At 32.9% G+C, this 13,083-nt stretch overlaps 1 protein-coding gene across 1 annotated transcript; it reads right to left on the bottom strand.

The window, feature by feature from the left end:
• Nucleotides 1-1,050: 1,050 nt before the first annotated feature.
• Nucleotides 1,051-4,615, bottom strand: LOC124943908 (subtilisin-like protease SBT4.3). The gene is made up of 8 exons (XM_047484365.1): nucleotides 4,536-4,615; nucleotides 3,893-3,984; nucleotides 3,400-3,646; nucleotides 2,817-3,303; nucleotides 2,464-2,558; nucleotides 1,989-2,331; nucleotides 1,685-1,889; nucleotides 1,051-1,586 (listed from the first exon to the last, which is right to left on the bottom strand). The coding sequence occupies exons 1-8, from the start codon at nucleotides 4,613-4,615 to the stop codon at nucleotides 1,051-1,053; spliced, it is 2,085 nt and encodes a 694-aa protein (XP_047340321.1).
• Between the last annotated feature and the right edge of the window lie 8,468 nt (nucleotides 4,616-13,083).

Genomic DNA, 13,083 nt, shown 5'->3' on the forward strand with positions numbered 1-13,083 from the left:
TGTGTCATGTTTATACTTGTGTCGTGTCTATACTCGTGTTGTGTCCGTGTCGACTCGTAACTGTGTTACGATCGTATAAACTCATAATTGTGTCGTGATCGTGTCATCTCGTGCTTGTATCGTGTCAACCCAAGACCCGAGTGAGATAGTATCGTATCGTGTCGTTCCGTACAAATATCGTGTTGGATCGTGTCAGTTCATATTTTTTCAACCCATTGCCCAACTCTAAACATGATTTTATTCATTTTGAACTTCTTTTATAGCCTAAATTCATCGCTAATGCATCATTCGTGACATCATCATCCACTGCTTTTTCACCGTTGATCTTGGCTATTCGAAGGATTTTATAACTTTAATATATAAAATAAATAATAATAATAATAATAATGCGATATAAATGTATAAGATGCTAATTATTACGCAATAAATATGCAGCTTCAAAACAGCTAAAAGATAAGGAGGGTGAAAAACAACTAGACATAAGAGTTTTTTGTTGAAGACACTTGGACTTATTTGGAAACCCTAACTAATTAAGTCTGAGTTTAGCACCTTTTAATTGTCAATTAATAAAATAAATGAGACTCAACTTCAACTTTAATTAGTTATGTGTAAATAATCTTAAAAATAATAAATAGTACAAAAGACAATACTCAAATTTATAGTTTGTTTAAATGAGACTCAACTTCAACTTTAGTTATGTGTAAATAATTTTAAAAATAATAAATAGTACAAAAGACAATACTCAAATTTATAGTTATTTTTTATTATGTCCCAACTCTCAAAGTTTTATGTGATTAAGAATTTAGATGAATTAAATTTTTGTAGATTAAGGAGAAATTGCCTATATTTGTAAAATAGTTATGGTTGATATTATCACCTACATATCTCTTATATTAGCATTAAGGGAAAGAGACAAAATAGTACGCCAAATAAAGTAATTGGCCAATTATATATATTTGAGGTTCATACATAAATTTTAACTTAAACTTTTATAATCCACCAAAGTTATTCAAGCTAGAAATCAACAACCAAGTAATCACATAAAAGGAATCATAGGATAGATGATTGATACAAGATAATGGGACTTCTAACCGAATGAGTGCCATCAAACCATACCAAGGAATAAGAAAGATGATCTTGGTTGAGCCATTGTCCGGTGACAGTCACAACAAAGTTTTTCCTCTCATTTAAAGTAATAAAAGAGAGAATACTCGGTTCCACATTGATAGAGATCCCGTTGTCCCCTTTACTAACTTGTGCGTGATAAGTGGAGTTTACACATCCAACATTTGTCACTACTCTTGAAAATTGAATATTGAAAGACGAGTTTTTAGTCACCGGTGCCGTCATTGTTGGGTAGTTGAGATCCTTTGCAGACAATCTAATCCCCTTTGGACACGTTTGCTTCGATCCAAACATTTTTCTCAATTTTTCTCCTTCAGAACCTAAGGTACAAAACAAGTTGAAATATTCATCAATTGAGGTCTCATATACGAGTCCAGGATATACCGCCTTCAATGGATCAATGTGTCCTGCTCCATGACCAAGTTCAGCATCTGGGTTGTATTTATTATTCATGTTCCAAGCTACACACAAACCAACCAATCAAATATTATGATTAACCATGAGTAAAATTTTATCATTATCAAACCATATAAAGTTTGTTGAATTATTGTATTTTTACCGGTAGTCATGAGAGATGATTTAATAGCTGAAATAGACCAATCGGGGTGTTTTGATTTTACAAAAGAAGCTGCTCCAGTAACATGGGGACATGCCATAGAAGTTCCAGAATGGATGTTGTACTTTGCACCGGGTATTCCCATAGATATAAGATTCTCTGTAGGACTTTCTGCCAGGATAGTTATGCCCGGTGCAACTACATCAGGCTATCAAGCATTGGAAAAAAAAAAACCTATTAGAAAACATGATATATATGATCGGATTTAAAAAAAAAAAAAAATTGAACTACAAATCAAATGACACACCTTTAAAATTTCTGGTAAAATTATATTGGGTCCTCTACTAGACAAAGAAACCAAGATGGGAGATTGACTCTTAATACTCTCACTTTTTAGTATTCGAGCAGAGGGCAATACTTCGGACTTGAGGTAAGACTCGATATAACGAAAATCTGGGTCATTTAAAAATGCAGTAGGCATAGGTGAAACATCAGCAATATCTTTTCCTACATCACCTTTTCGAAAAATAACGCCACTTGCACCGGCACTCATAGCTTTTAGGCTCAGAATTTCCTTAGATTCATTAACATCACATACCATTATTTTTCCCTTCACCAAATAAGGGTCTATGCAATCCTCCATACATTGCCTGATATTCAAGATTTAGAGAGAAATGTAAGACTAAAAATAATTTGTGTAGTGAAAGAATACAAAATTATAAAGGTTGATTAATATTGTCTTTTAAATTATTTTCCAAAAGAAAAAAATAAATAAGTCTTACATTGCACTTGATTCGTTACAATGTCTGCTAATTCCTTTTCCATACACCAAGTTCTTGTTGAGGTTGCCCGTATCAAAAGGATTTATTGTAGTACTCTAGCCAACGACACAAAATTGATAATGTCACAACTTTTATAAGGTAAAGTAAGATCAGATTAAACAATTCTTATTCCTTATTTTTTTCGTGTAAATTGTGTTATGCTCAATATCCATGATGTTGCTCCTCGAGTTTCACTAAAAATGACATTTTGAACAACTTACACCGACTATCCATTTATTTTTAACAATAATGTGTAAATTAGTTATAGATAAAAAAGATTAAAATGATTCAAGTAAGTTGGATAGACTACTTACAATGAGTATGCGGCCATTTCCAAGAACAAGTTTGTTGATAATTTTTCTATCTGTAGTACTAGCACCCACAGTAAACACCCAGGGTGCAAAGCTTAAAACCGATTTCAACATGTGAACTTTTATGTTTCCGGCACCTTGTACAGTTAGTATGCCCTTCTCCATTGCATGAAATGATCCAATAGCAACAGCATCCTCACTTAAATTTAAAGGTGGGAAAGGTGCAATTGAGATAGTGATAATGTCAACTCCGTCTGCAATGGCATCATCAAAGGCGGCCATGATATCTCTACCCGTACAAGTCATTTCACACGCTCTGTATGAAGCTATCCTTGATGATGGAACACCTCCTCTAGCGGTTCCATTTGCAATGCCATAAAAGTTGGCATTTCTTACAACCCTTCCAACTGCAGTGGAGGCTGTGTGAGTCCCATGATATAAAATATCCATTGCTGAATCTCCGGCATAGTACCTCGCTCCAATAAGCTTCCTTAATCACATAATTGATTGAAGAATAACAAGATTTATACATAAAATTACTTTCAAAATCATGAAGAGAAAATGATGATTAATTTATAACACGTACTTGTTACAAGTGAAATTCTTGCCACCAAGACAAACACCCTTCCATTTTGTAGGAATATTGCCTAAACCGTGGTCTGCCAAACTTTCCATGTCAGGTAATACACCGGAATCGATATGTCCAATTATAATGTCACTCTCAATTTTGAGATTTCGAGGAACATCTAGGGACAAACCCATATAGTCCCAAGATCTTGTGGTTTGAAGATAATATTCATGACTTTGGAAAACAAATGCAACACCTTCCATGCCTACATAACATAATTGTAAATTAGACATTTTTCAACATTAGTGATATTTTTGAATAGTAGTCATTTATCATTATTTAAGTTTTTAAATCAATGATGAAATTAAATTGAAGCCTTAATTTCTTCTACAAAGGTCAATAACATGTCTAGTAACTTTACATCAAGAGAGCAAAGCCCTTATGCATTTATTTGCAATTAAGGTTAAACTTTAGTTTTTAGAATGAAAAAAAATAAAAATAATTTCATTACTTTTCAACTTTGATACTTCACTCGGCGTGATATTCGCAGCAAAACCATTAAAACTTCTTGAATAGCTCCTCAACAATGTCGTCTTAATCACACTGATACATATTATTTAGTGGTAAATAAATTACATAGTAATATATAAGTTAATTAGAATGATGAATTTAAAATTTTCAAATATCTGGTATTGTTGTCTAATTTTGATTATCTTCCTTATTTTGTGCCAAACTGACCATTTTTAAGACAATCATTGTATTGAGAACAAGCAGAAACGGATTTATGTAGGGGCTCGGGTGGGCCTAAGCCTAAACCGAATTTTTATTTTTTTACGGTTCAAATTTGACAATACCTGCTAATTTATTTAAAATTTTCAATACAATTCACTATTTATTTTTATATTTATTAAAAAATGGTCAAAATTACCTTTATATACTCATTTTATTCAGAATTTTCTCATTATTTTTTTAAGGTCACCCCAAATTTTTTCAAGCCCACCCCAACCGTAAATTCTGGGACCATCCCTAGGAACGAGTATATCATTAACAATTCTAAGAGAACACATAATTTAACTTATTAACTTTAAATAATTTCATTTAAACCTATTTGAAGAAACAAAAAATAATAAATGTGAAATAAATTAACCACTTACTTATTGCTAAGACCAAGAGATTGAAGTAAATTAGTATGGTGAGAGCGAGCTAAGTATTCTCCTTCGGGGAGGCTTCCCATGTAAACGATGTGTACCTACAAAAATACCAAATTTAATATTCTCAACAAATTCAAATAAAAAACAATATATATAAACATTTCAAGTTTGTACATACCCTAAAATGAGACTAAATATACAAATATAGTTTTATTTTAGTATACTTCATATGATGCATTGTAAATTGATGATTTAAGGTGGGTGCTTACCTTTCTTTCTTCCCGAGTTGATTCATTAGACAAACAAATGATTGAGGGAATAAAAATAATCATGAAAAGGTATGAGAATTGCATATTTTTAATTTTTTTCATGGGAGAACTCTCTTTCATTTTCTTATACTCTTGACAAGTTTGATACAAGTTCATTGTTGATTTATTTATTTATATATATATAGCTAATAATATAGTGTCTTGTATTGTTTTAAGTTTAAAACTTGGAAACACCTTAATTTTATAATATTAATTATTTCAAATATTGTCAATATCTAATTTAATTAATAAATTACCTATTATATTCAATATCTAGCAAATAATTCATTGTAAGATTTATTACTATAAATAGACAGTAATGGGGCTATAAAGGATATATATGAATTAAATAAGAAAGATATATTTTCAATTAATTCAAATGCAATATCATAAAAAAGCTTCTAATTATAAAAAGCACTCAATACATTTAATGAGGTTTCATTACTACGAATATTAAAATATCATATTTATCTAACATAATTATACGAAGTAATTTAAATTTTTTTAAATATAAATAAAGTAATTTTAATAAAAAATATTTAATATTATATTTAATATATATAATTACAAACCTACTTTAAATATGTTATTAAAATTAAAATTATAAATATAGATCTTATTACTTTTTGTGTTTTATGTTAATATAAATAAAAATATATTCTATTATATAATGAAAATAAAAAATTATCAAATTATTTTAAATAAGTATTTTATATTCAGTTATAGAATAAATATTTTTTGTATCGATATATTTTTAAAATTTTAAATATAGAATAAATAAATTTACATTTATTTATGTTTAAATTTTCTATTTATGTATTTATACAAAAATATTCACATATTCTATTTTTTTAATTCACATTATTAAAGAGGTAGATAAATTATATTTATTTTTAGTTTTCATAAAAATAAAATATATTTTATTATACAATTAAAATAAACATATTTGTAACCCGGGAATAGGCTCCCCTCTATAGCTTAGCACGTGTCGTGGACTCGTGACAATATAGGGAAATATCGCAGGAAAACTCGAGATTTGATGCGTTTCAACCTTAGTTTGCGTGTCAAACATCTATTAAAATGAAAACATTATTTTAAAAAATTTTAAAAATAAGACCATAACTCTATAGAATTTTATTAAAATTAAAAGTTATAGAACTTTCGCGCTATGTCCTTTGCGCTCGCCTAAGGATGGTTATAGAATTTTATTAAAATAAAAAGTCTAGCCATTATAAATTTATTTATAACATTTATTCATTTAATAAGTAGTCTGTGGGGTCCTTAAACAAGGATAAGTTTAAATAAAGTAAATAATTATACAAAATTATTTACAAGGGCGTACCTACGACTCCATTAATATAATACTAAGTAAAAACCTTAAGTATATCAAAAAAAGTGTTAGAATTTAAAAATAAATTTCAAATGAGGCCTTATTCAAAATATTTGTTTGGGAGACATACCTGAAATATTTGAAAATCATATTTCTTAACCTCTAAAAACCATTTAAAAATGGAGCGTAGCTCCCAAAATTATAAAAAATAACTTTGGGTTTGGAAAAGTGGAATCAAACAGACCTTGGATTAGAATCCTAGGGTCTGGGTCCATTTAGATTGATTTGTGCTCGGTTGGACATAGTTCAGACTAGGTGGTGTGGGTCATGGCTCGGGACCCTTGGTCAATAGACTGAAGGGTTCAGCTCATGGCTTGGGAAGCTCGGTCCCGGACACAGGCAACCTGGTCGTAGGTGCAAGTCTTAAGTCTAGGGTTAGGGTCCTAGGTCTAGGGTTAAGGTTCATCGGTCATGGTCCTAGTCCTTGGTCCTAGTTCAACATAAGGCTTAGTCCAAATCCTCGATCCTAACCCTCAATCCTAGGCTAAAGGGTCTCGGTCCTAGGTTAAAATAAGGCACAATCTTATGTTAGAAAAATTGGTCTTAGGCTAAGTGGAGAGCACGGTTCTGGGCTAGAATTATCGGTCGGGTATCTCGGTCCTAAGTTAAAAAACTCGGTCGGGTTCCTCGGTCATAGGCTCGAAAATCGGTCCTAGGATAAATTCTTCGGTCCTTGGCCTTGGTCCAAAATTACTCGGTCGGAACCAGCGGTCCTAACTCAAGAACATCGGTCCTAGGCTCAAGAACATCGATTATTGGCATTCAAACTTGGACTCGATTTTTCTCCGATAGAATCCTCGGTCCCAGAAAAAATCCTTGGTTCTTGTTATCGGTCCTAGGCTGAACTTCTCGGTCGTTTACTTGGGATCGGTAGGACCGTGATGTTCTTGATTTAGTTAAAACTTTCAGACCTTATAACTTTTCACACAGATCATGGAACCATTATCTATAAGCTACAGTTGGTTTTTATGATCATGAAGAATAAAAGTCCTAACATAAATCACGATTTTAAAATCTTTAAAAAATCAATTTCAAAAAACAATTTTTAGGTCAAATTTTGGGATCTTTTAAATTAGACCATTTCAATGTCTCATTTTTGTTCCATTAGTTTTGAAATGATGAATATAGTTGAACACAACAAAAACATGAATATCATTCAAGCATTAAAACAGTTTTTGAAGATTTCATCAAAATCCAAAATTTTAAAAACATAATTTCATCAAACATGATCAAAACAATGTTACAGTTACATAGAATTCATCATAATATATTAACAAATATGCTTAACAACTAATTGAACCAAAAAATACATATTAAACTCATGAACACAAGATTTTAAAAAATCTTGTTGTCAAGCTTAATTTTTCGAAATTCTTGATTTAAGTTGATTTGATATAATTTCTTTCAACGAAAAGTTAATACATGATATATAGAATGATTCTAAACAAAGAAAACACATTAACAAGCCCTAAAACAGATCAAACCGGATCAAACTAAAAAAATTGAAAAAATTGAAATTTCAATTACAAATCGAAAATTACAGAGGCTATGGATTCATGCCAACAGTTGTAGAACACTCCTTGGATGTATTGGAAGCTATCTAGAAGCCTGAATCAAAACTGTGATAGTCGGAAAAGTTTTTTTAAAAAATAGTTCTTGGCTGAAATTCAAATCCATGATTTCTTATATAATATGATGTAATTAGTCGATGATTTGGTTAACAAACCTTTAGGAAGTATTTATAGTGCATGTAGGTCAGTCAAAGAAGAAGAATTCAAATTGACGATCGACGTTCTTATCCCTAAATCATATCTTCTTCGTGGCAGCTTATTTCTAAGGCGAATTGTCCCTCCTAGCTAGCTATATGGGTATTGATGGCGGGGATAAGGCGAAGACACAGACGAAATTTGGAGGAATAAGGATGGATATCGACGGAGCTGGAGCTTCTAAAAGAATTGCACCGGCGAGTCGCAATTCTAGCGAGCGTCCCCTACTGTTCGGAGATGACAAAGGAAAACGACGTCGTTTCACTTGACGGGATGTCGGGTTCCGTTGGGTCCGTCGGCATCTAGGCTAACGGGGCTAGCCATCCCGTTAGTTGATCTAGTGGAGTGAACCTGCGTGCTTTGGTACAACGGGTTGTGTGGCGCGTTATTAGGTGTTGGATGATGCATGGGCGCTCATCTGATGACTGATATCTTGGCTGCAACAATTAAATATAATTTCGGCTATACTAGATTATGAATTTTATTTTTAATAAAAGGGTTATTTGAAATCAATTTTTAACCCTTTTTTGAGTTTTTTTCTTCATCAAAAATTCCACAAAAATTATTATTTTAAACATAATAAAAATTATGTTTATTTTTTTTATTTTTGGGTATTTGTTTAATTGTTTTAAACCATAAATTAAACACAATTCATGTTTAAATCCGAATTAAATAATTATAACTCCTTCTTGGGTTTAATTTGGGTCAAATAAATACAAGATTTAAACCTTAAATTATATTTGTATTTTCAAATATTTTCTAATTAGGGTCTAATTATCATAATAATTAACCCTAATTTGATTCTTAATCCTTCTTAGATTATTTTGAATATAAAAATTCAAATACTATTCTAATATTATTATAAAAATATTATTATTATAATTTGGGTTATGTCAAATTCACATGTCTACAGACCGAGTTTGAGTAAAACAAACTTTGTTTTTAGAAAACGTGGGTCTGAGTTTTGATCATACGAACATTTGAAATTTATAACTCAACCTTATAATAAGAAGGTAGAAGGATAAAATCTGAATGGCAACAAATACTAGGGATGAATCATGACAATGATTCATAGGTTAGATCTTTACAAGATCATTCTTTGTCTAACTCTCACCGGGGATAGACCATAATAGTCTTCCTTCCTGCTATGGAGACAACAGGGTACTACTGGAGTTGGTTCATAATAATGACTCATTCATTTCTTCGTTAAATTTTGTTGAGAATAGACTACCACAATAGTCTTAACATGTCGGGGAGTAAACATGACTCTAACTAGGGATGAATTACCATAATAATCCTATTATAACATGACTAATGGTGCCTATCAATAGATAGGGCTCACCTAGAGAGTGAAAAGAACTTTATGTGGGGAAGAGTCTTATGCCAATAAGACTATCTACTATCTATTAATAAGGACTCTCTTGGGGAATATTTTTCTTAGAGAACGGTGATAACAATCACGCCATGTTGCGGGGATAAAGTGGGTCGAATTCTCTAGGCAATGTGACAACAGTCATGTAGGGGATTGTAACAACGATCACTCTGCAGGGATGATAACAATCCTTATGAGGGGCTTAGTCATAATGACGTATATGGTTGCCTACCAAAATAAGGCTCACTTTGTTGGGGAAATGGAAACAACCTTCACCCTGATGGGATAGGTTATAAAAAATAACCTACATGAAAGTCTATCAAAATAGGACTCACTCTCACCAGTGATAGGTTATAAAAATAACCTATATAGATACCTATCAGGATAGGGCTTTAAGAATCATAAAAATAATTTATAGTGCCTATCCACGGAGCTTGTCGGGGAAAGATCAATATGATCGTAGATGCATATTAGGAATAGCAATTTTAATTAAGATTATAATGACGATCTTATAGTTGGTAGAAATATCATAACTCAACTAGGTATATCACGATGATAACCGTGAATGCCTATTATGGGATAGGGTTTTCTTCTGGGTAAGGGTGATGTTAATCACTCTTAAGGTGATATGTCAAGACAATGACTTATCTAAACAATGACTTATCCTACTACCCGATGAATAGGTTTGGTGAACCATCTAGATCAATCATGTCCATACTTGCATCTGATCATAGTAGCCCATAAAGAGGTAGGCTCTAAGGAGTATCTACTATACTATTTCGATAAAAGAGCTTTGTTAAAACAAAGTCAAATCTTGTATACCCAATTCCCCTTGATCCTTAAATTTCTTCACTTTATATCATCTTACCTAATGACGGAAGGATGACTTAGAGAATCCCCAAATAAATTTACAAATAATTTTTCTGTCTTCACAACCATACTTTTAGATATAAGAATTAGAGATATCATGTACGTAGGCATAGATTCTAAAGCACTTTTGATGAGAACCAAACGTCCACCTTTTGAAATCATCTTGTGCTTCAAGATTGGTAACTTTCTTTCCATTTTGGCGATGATCGGATCCCAAGAAGCTTTAAAACGGGCTTTAGCACCTAAAGGCATCCCAAGATATGTAGACGGAAATCATCCTACCCTGAAGCCCAAGATGCTCGAAAGTGTCATATTACTTCTATTAGATATGAAGTTTGAGAAAAAGATCTCAGAGATACTGAGGTTAACTCGCAATCCAGAACATGCTCCAAACAACTAGAGAATATCCCGAAGATGCTTGGAAATTTCTGTGAGTGGCTTGAATCATGCATAAGGTATCGCCTGCAAAAAGCAAATGAGAAATAACAAAGGGAGACATTCTCATCCCACAATCCACTCCTGTAATTAGGCTAGCATGCTCGGTGAAAGCCAAAATTCTTGAAAAAACTTCCATGAAAATGAGGAACAAAAATAGAGAAAGAGGATCACCCTGCCTAATTTCCCTCGAGCTTTTGAAAAAATATTTAGGTCTTCCATTCACAATTATAGAGAACTTAGTTGTTGACACACAAAATTTGATCCAATCTATTCACTTCTCTCCCATACCCATTCTACCCATTACATCGAATAAAAATTTCCAATTAACACAGTCATAGGCTTTTTCAATATCAAGTTTCACGAAGGCACACTTATTTCCTTTGAAATTTGTTGAATCAATACATTAATTTGCAATAAGGGACACATCAAATATTTGGCGACTTTTAATAAAAGCCATCAGATTTGTCGAGATCACTGAATCAAGAACTCCATGTAGTCTATTTGCCAAATATTTAGACACAATCTTGTTGAAAGATGAAACAAGACTAATAGGTCTAAAAATTTTCACATCAATAGTTACGGGCGCTTTGCGAATCAGACATATTAGCGCAGAGTTTCAACTCTTGTTAAATTATGAGAATTTAAAAAAATGCTCGATCTCTTTCATGATATCATTTTTGAGAAAAGGCCACATTTTTTTAAAGAAGGCTAGAGTAAATTCATTGCTTCACGGGGCCTTATCACTCCCACAGTCCATTACCGCTGCCTCCACTTCTTTTTCTATGAAACGAACTTCCAATATGTCATTTTTGTCCATACTAATAGTAGTAAATTCACACCATCCAACTTCGGTCTAACCCTATGTGATTTCTTGAATAAATCTTTATAAAATTGCACAATATTGTTTGAAATCACAGGCTCACAATCATGGGCAACACCCTGCACCGAAATTGAGTTGATTGCATTGTTCCTAGCATGCGCCTTCAAGACCCCATGAATTTTTATTGTATTTTTATCCCCAACTCTCAGACAAGTAGCTCTAGTGCGTTGTCTAGCCCCGATCACTTCTTCTTTACATAACTCATGAAGATTACTAACTAGAAAAAATACGAGAGCTAACCTCTTTCGCCATAAGGTCCCGAACCTCTTCTACCTCATCGAGAACATTAATCTTATTACATAAATCATCGATCTTTGTACAAAATATTGCACATGCACCCACATACCAACTTTGTAGTAGTTTATGTAAGTTCTTCAAATTCATAAATAATTTCGATGATGCTGAACCGAAAGGAAATTGAGACCCCACCATTCTTGCACACAAGTCACAAATTTGTCCATGATCAGCCACTTATTCTCGAACCTAAAAGGGCGACATGACTTATCCACAACTCTACGCTCTAGTATAATAGGTCTATGATCCGAACAACTCCAAGGAAGTACCTTTTGAAAAATATTAGCTGCCCCGAAATATTGACTCATTTGTTACACAATAAACTCAAATAACGGTCAGCCATATTTTAAATAATAAATTGAATGTCTTTAATGGTGGAGATCTCAAACATTTCAAACGTTTTAGCAGTTTTAGTAATCATGGGTCAGCCTTAAATGTTGCTGTTACAGTTTTTGTCTTTAATATTTGTTTTTATGTCTTGTACGTTTTGTTTTCTGTTAAGAGACTATAAATAAAGGTCTGTATGCTGAATATGAAGTAAGAGAGAAAAGAATAATAAAAAAGTTTGTTTAAGTCTTATAGTAGAAATTATCAAGAGTATTTCTATCTCCTCTTCCTCCAAAAGTTTATCTTTCTCAAATTGGTATCAGAGCGCCATGGCAAACAAAGCGCTAGGGCAGATACCACTGCCGCGACTCACCAAAACCAACTTTGATAATTGGAGTATTTAGATGCGAGCTTTACTCGGTGCACAAGACGTATGGGAAGTAGTTGAAGATGGTTATGAAGAACCAGGTGAAACGGGAAATCTTTCGGCGACTCAGTTGAGGGCGTTGAAAGAAACACGAATGAAAGATAAGACCGCTCTCTACCTTTTGTTTCAAGCGGTGGACGAGTCGGGTTTCGAGAAAATTGCAGGTGCAGAAAACTCGAAGGCAGCGTGGGACATTTTAGAAAAGGTTTTCAAGGGTGCCGATCGAGTTAAACAAGTGCGACTTCAAACTCTTCGAGGCGAACTGGAGACCATGAAGATGAAGGAGTCAGAAGGAATTTCTACCTACATCACACGTGTGCAAACAGTGGTGAATCAACTCAAACGCAATGGAGAAACCCTCTCCGATGCAAGAGTTGTGGAGAAGATTCTACGGTCATTGACCGAGAATTTCGAAAACGTCGTTTGTGCAATCGAGGAATCAAAGAGTCTGGAAGAGATGATCGTTGATGATCTTGCTG

Source organism: Impatiens glandulifera, chromosome 6 (assembly GCF_907164915.1).
Source record: "Impatiens glandulifera chromosome 6, dImpGla2.1, whole genome shotgun sequence".
Taxonomy (NCBI): domain Eukaryota; kingdom Viridiplantae; phylum Streptophyta; class Magnoliopsida; order Ericales; family Balsaminaceae; genus Impatiens; species Impatiens glandulifera.

What these genes read in the sequence shown, in the direction of transcription:
- LOC124943908 (XM_047484365.1), bottom strand. Translation starts at nt 4,615, where the DNA reads ATGGGAAGCCTCCCCGAAGGAGAATACTTAGCTCGCTCTCACCATACT. An exon ending in TTTTACCAGAAATTTTAAAG is followed by an intron (nt 1,890 to 1,988) that starts GTGTGTCATTTG and finishes AATGCTTGATAG; the next exon opens with CCTGATGTAGTTGCACCGGG. An exon ending in ATCATCTCTCATGACTACCG is followed by an intron (nt 1,587 to 1,684) that starts GTAAAAATACAA and finishes GTTTGTGTGTAG; the next exon opens with CTTGGAACATGAATAATAAA.